Source organism: Priapulus caudatus, unplaced genomic scaffold, assembly GCF_000485595.1.
Source record: "Priapulus caudatus unplaced genomic scaffold, Priapulus_caudatus-5.0.1 Scaffold1672, whole genome shotgun sequence".
In the NCBI taxonomy this organism is placed as follows: domain Eukaryota; kingdom Metazoa; phylum Priapulida; class Priapulimorpha; order Priapulimorphida; family Priapulidae; genus Priapulus; species Priapulus caudatus.
The window spans coordinates 8,491-14,427 of NW_014578733.1; the positions used below are offsets into that span (position 1 = coordinate 8,491).

General features: G+C 43.1%; 1 protein-coding gene across 1 annotated transcript in view; it reads left to right on the forward strand.

Moving 5' to 3' along the window:
• Window positions 1–5,937, forward strand: part of LOC106817302 (structural maintenance of chromosomes protein 3-like) — a gene marked incomplete in the record, with an annotated part of 41,464 nt that overhangs the window by 2,101 nt on the left and 33,426 nt on the right. Inside the window, 4 exon segments of the mRNA XM_014821965.1 lie at window positions 2,673–2,711; window positions 3,353–3,492; window positions 3,686–3,765; window positions 4,966–5,044. Coding sequence (XP_014677451.1) covers window positions 2,673–2,711; window positions 3,353–3,492; window positions 3,686–3,765; window positions 4,966–5,044 — 338 coding nt within the window.

The window sequence follows — 5,937 nt, forward strand, 5'->3', positions numbered from 1 at the left end:
TAACCATACATCCAAATTGTCTATGCTATGATCATAATAGGCCCCATTATTCTGCAGAAACTCATGCATTTACAAGTAGCGCCCTGATCTTTATTGATAATCCGCAGCCTAATAACAACAGACCAGTGTTAAGCAATAAAACCATCTATTGAAAAAGACTCGTGAATCACATACATTGATCACTGCTATAAAATGTGCTCAATTATAATTCTTACTTATCAGCCCATTTCGTCAAGCTACCAATATACAACAAAGCTCAATAAAAAGATGTGACATAACAGCCATTTACGTAAAAATATGGATTCTTATCTCAATCTGCCTCTACATCTAACACGTAACGACAATAATATATTCATAATTGTAATACGTTGTAGCCGCAATCTGAAATGAACCGCAGATAAGTAACCTCACCGTGTTGGTGCTATCTCGTCCATGACGTTTGACATAAAATTTTTATAAGTGTGCAGATGACTCCTACAGATCAGTACTGTACGTAGACATTATACGATAATACGAACCATGCATAAATTAATAAATGTAAATAATACCCATAGAAAAAATTACTATCTTCCCTGAACCATTACTTCGCCATACTGAAATAAATACCCAAAGATTATACCGAATTTCAGTAAAATTATACCAACCATCAACTTCACCAGCACGCACGCCACGCACCGTAGCCACCCACACCTTATGACTCAAAGATAACAAAGAAGAGCAATGGAAGTATTAATGACCACCCTAGCCATAACCTTCAATATCTGCATTGGGATCCACAGCTATATCATACCAGAGGCTCTCCCCCCAGCACCGAAATCAAACAGGGGATGGCGGCGTGCGAGGGCGGGACAACCAGGGGGGACGCGGCGAAAGGGGAAACCTAACGCGGGAGCCCTCGAGAGCGCGACCCTGAACTCCTTTACCGTCACCCCAGACCTAATAATAATCGTAAATCGCCCACACCCCCACCCCCACTACCCCGCCCCACCCCCCATAACGAACCTATTCCTGCGCAGTCCTCTTGAGATCACTACTCCAACTCCAAAGATAACGCCAGTCGAGTGTAACCAGCCTCAGATTACAGGATAAAACCGAACTTGCATTGTCAGCTTTAACTTGTTTACTGTCCAAGCAATAACATGCCCGATAGTCACAAGCTAAAATACCCACAAGCGGCGGGTGAGTCCCCCTGGCCCATACGGCAACCTCTATTGACCCGGTCCGATCTCCCCGCGCGCGCCAACTCTCTCATCTGTGCTCCACCCCATCTCAACCGGCCGCACGCACATCCCACAACACCGCGCCGCAACTCCAACAGCCCAGAGACCGAGAGACCTTTCACCCACCCCAAAACGGGCCGCGCGCCCCCCCCCCCCTCCGCCAACGTCACCACACAACACCTGCATCACAACCCCTCCACCACCCACACCCTCGCCACACCCCCCGATCCACTACTCAGCAATACACTCAACCCGATCCTCTCCTCGCTACAAATACGCACCTTGCTCACTCACACCACACCCCCCCCTCCTGTCAAGTCTCATAACTCTACCCACGCTACCACACTGCTAACCACTCAACTAAACATAACCACCTCAGCATACCCACCACACCATCATCTTGCCGCAGTTCTCATCATCTCACACACAGCCGCTCCCGATCCGCCTACCTTCACAGTCCTTCGACTTGCACATCCTCGAGCCATCAACAACAGATCGCCCCCCTGACCACCACACTAAACATTCCACTCCTCTCCACCGCTCGCACTCGCCTCACACCAACTCAACCTCCACCCTACCTCCACAATCCACTCCGTCGACGTCATTCAAACAACTGCTGCGCCCACCAAACAGCACGAGAAATAAGCATAATTTAAATTTGTCAGTGAGTACGAAAAGCATTAGCTAAAAAACAAGTATCTGTTACATGAAATTACCAAGATGTTTTACACATGTTTATATTCCTTTCTTATTCTTGCATTACAAAAACTATCACCACATCTTCAGATGAATCTATCTTATCGACTGTCCGTAAATTTCTCCTCGAACAAGCTAGGTCACACACACCATGGCTAGCTATAGCCCTGGACGTTTATTCCTTACGGACTGTCCAGTATAGAAGTAGAAGTAGAAGAAGAAGAAGTGTTATGCACTCGTCTGTCTGGTTTATGGGCGCAGCCATTTTGAATGACGTCACGGATCCAGGAATAGTAGTACCGCACTGAAGGCTATTTTCAGCCAATCACCGTGAGAGATAAATTAGGTGCTGCGCAGTGCACTGTTCTTATGCAAAATGGCATCAAAACGCATACAGACAGACGACACGTGTGAAGCAAGAACTGCCAAATGACATCTTTATGCTAATTATGTTATTATTATACTGTAATAAGACTGACAAAAAGGTGTTACTGACAAATGCCTATTTGTTACGGAAAAATCCAATAATTATTACTGATGATCATCAGATGGGATTGGCAGGTCTGTTAGAGTATGGATATAAGCATTGTGATTCCCCCAATGCAGAAATTGAAGGTTAGCATAGGGTGTTCCAATTAATACTCCATTGCTTCTTTGTTATCTTTGCGTCATAAGGTGTGTGTCTGCGTGCGTGCGTGAAGTATGTGTATAATTTCTACTGAAACTCGTATACATCTTTGGTTATTTATTTTCCAGTTGGCAGGAATGGTTCAGGGAAAAGTAATTTTTTCTATGGTATGTAGTTTACATTTATTAATCATTAGCAAAGATTCGTATACAATAAGTCTACGTACGTACACTCTCTAGACTCACTGTTATAAAATTATGTCCAACGCATGACAATAGCACCAACCAACGGTGAGTTACTATCTGCAGGTCATCAATTGACGGATAACAACAGTTAATTAACAATATGAAATTATTCGTGTTACGATTTAATTGTAGAGGCAGTTGAGTATACAAATCAATATTATTTATCGTAAATGGCTGTTATCACACTTTTATTCATGAGCTTGTTGGTATAGGTAGCTTGCACGAAATGGTGATAAAAAGAATAAATTGAGCACATTTTAAGCAAGCTAACAGTTATGTAGTTGTACAGTCTTTTCATACGGTTTTATTGTACACGGTCTTTGTTATTAGCTCGAACAAAACAATCCGAGCTAAACTTGGTAAAATGCATGTAGTTTCGAGATATAAGGGCGCTATATATCATAGCCAAACAACTTGGGATTGTAATGCTACATGGAAGGGATGAGAGAATACATATATACTAACTTGTAGTCGCTAATAAACATGAACAGTTAACCCAAGTAACATGCTAGGTCATGTCATACAATCGAGTGTCAACTGCGATTATTGGCTTGTGATTGCAGCGATTCAGTTTGTGCTGAGCGATGAGTTCAGTCACCTTCGTCCTGAGCAGCGTCAAGCCCTGCTGCATGAGGGGACGGGACCACGTGTCATCTCTGCATTTGTCGAGGTCATCTTCGACAATTCCGACAACAGAATTCCGGTATGTCGAGCCGTGCCACGACGACGCGCTGGCCCACGTAATCTTTATAGTTGGCAATTCCAAACGGATTGTTTTTGCTTGATTTATGTTGAGGTATGACAGCAGGTGGCGTGATGATCACCTGCTGCCATGCATGTGATGTGCTGCTCAAATTGGTATGTGTTTGAATTGTGGTTGTTTTGTTGCTTTATAGATAGACAAAGAAGAAGTGACATTGCGTAGAGTCATTGGCTCGAAGAAAGACCAGTATTTTCTGGATAAGAAAATGGTGACGTAAGTATAACTGCTCGGAAACTAACTTTGTCTCTGAACGAAACAAATACGTTGCAGGTTTCTTCCCCAGGAACTTCAGTAGACAGGTCGAACAATCACGCAATTCATGTGCCATTTGCTAATTGGGAGTTAATTGCGCGTGTTGTAAGCCAGGGCTCGAATTAACCGACGGCACAGACGGCAATTGCCGTCGGTGGCCCTATCAATCGCCGTACTGCCCCTGAAAATCCAACCCGACCGACGGCAGTGACCTGCCTTGCCTTTTTCTGTAATTGCCGTCGGTGCCTTTGGCTAGACTAGTTCGCGGCCGCACTGTTTGTCGCAGAGCGTGTAGAACCGCTGCCAGCAGACGATCGATAAATCGTGCGCCACTGCGCCTGTGTATGCCCGTGGTAGAACACGAATATTTAAATGCTGCACATCGACTCGGCCCGCGCGCGATTTAAAGCGCGGCAAACGACGTTCGCGCAAGAATGGCCAGCTGTGATCTGTACGGTGTGTAGCTTGATGTATTAATTTGTTATGAGTTTTCCTTTATTTTACAAAAGTGCCTTGGTGCCCTTCTCAAATTGTGAGAGTTGCCTTGATGTCTTTTAAAATTGCCTCGGTGCCCATCCATTTTAGAGAAAATTCAAGGCAATTTCTCACATGCCCCCAAAAAATTGCCTTGCCTCTCTCGTCGCTTAATTAGAGGCCTGTTGTAAGCAGCCCCCAACGCATGGGTAAACTCGATCAGTTCGTAGATGTATGCATCAAGCTGTGAAAACAACATTGCTGTCTTGGGATTGTCAAAAGTAAACGGCTAGAAATTAAGGCATGTTGATAAGGCAATAATGGCACGTCGTTAGATTTATAGAATGGCGCAAATGGCAAATGGGCTTCAGTGTTGAAAGCCTGGGGAGAACCAAGCATTGAACTCTCAAGTTTTCCAGATGACATGGATTGTCTTTGCACTCTAACGATTTGTTAGAATTTTTATATATTGATTTATTTGGTATGTTATCAAATTAATGGTGGCGCGTAAACAATCATTTCACTTTGAGTAATGTCTCTTTCAGGCAAGAGTGCCAGAACTGCTGACACGATTGCTTATTTACTATTATTGTTTATTGTTACATGAAGATTAATGTGATACTGGTTAATAATTATTTCTGTTTACACACAGACATTGCATTTGCTATTGATGATTTGTGTTTGTAGGAAAACAGATGTTATGAATCTCCTGGAGAGTGCTGGTTTCTCACGCAGCAATCCATACTACATTGTCAAGCAAGGAAAAGTAAGCAAACTCACTAAATAACTTTACAGTCATTCGTTATTAACGGTCGGACAATTGTTTCAATTCATCGATATGATGTATTGCGATATAAACCTTGACGATACACGTATCGATAAGTTGGACCATTCACGATATGTGTATCGATACTGTACTGAATTAAATCAATACCATTTAGTAGCATAGTTCTATACCAGATACCATACCTTGCGACTGTGTACAGTCAAACTAGCAGGCATTTATTATTTCACCTGCGTATCTGGTTGAGAAATCGCTACCCCTTCACTTTATTACCTCAAGCTATAAGCTCTTTTGCTAAAATATAGCTCAAAGCTATAAGCCCCTCGAGGCTTGTGTGGTCTAGTGCCTCAAGTTTTCTGCTTTATAAATGTCAAATTCTGCTTTACAAATCTCAAATTCTGCTTTCTAAATTTTGTCATTCTAAATTTCACCAAACGCTTAGAAAAGCATTAATGTTTTTTTTAATGCATGGTAATAGAAAAAAAAAGATTGTTTACCTTACTATCCTCACTTCAGTCGGCCCTCAACATCCCCATTGAATTTCAGCATCATTAACTGCTTAGTATGTAGTTCAGTTAGGCTCTCCCGTCTATCAGTTAACACATGCTTGTACAGTAAAAATGATCTTCCCACATCCACGCTGGTGGTACGCTGTCATATATGTTTCCATGCGCTATGCTAGGAGTACGCACAGTCATCCCCCTCCAGTATGAATCTAAATCAAATTCATTGGGATGCTCTTCTTTCGCTGCAATGATGTACACATGATCACATCCCATTCATGTTGTAGATCCCGACCCGCGCGTACCCGGCACCGTAATTATCGATCGCAAGCGGCGCGTTTTCAAGACTGAGTTTTCCGCTTTCTCCTCCCA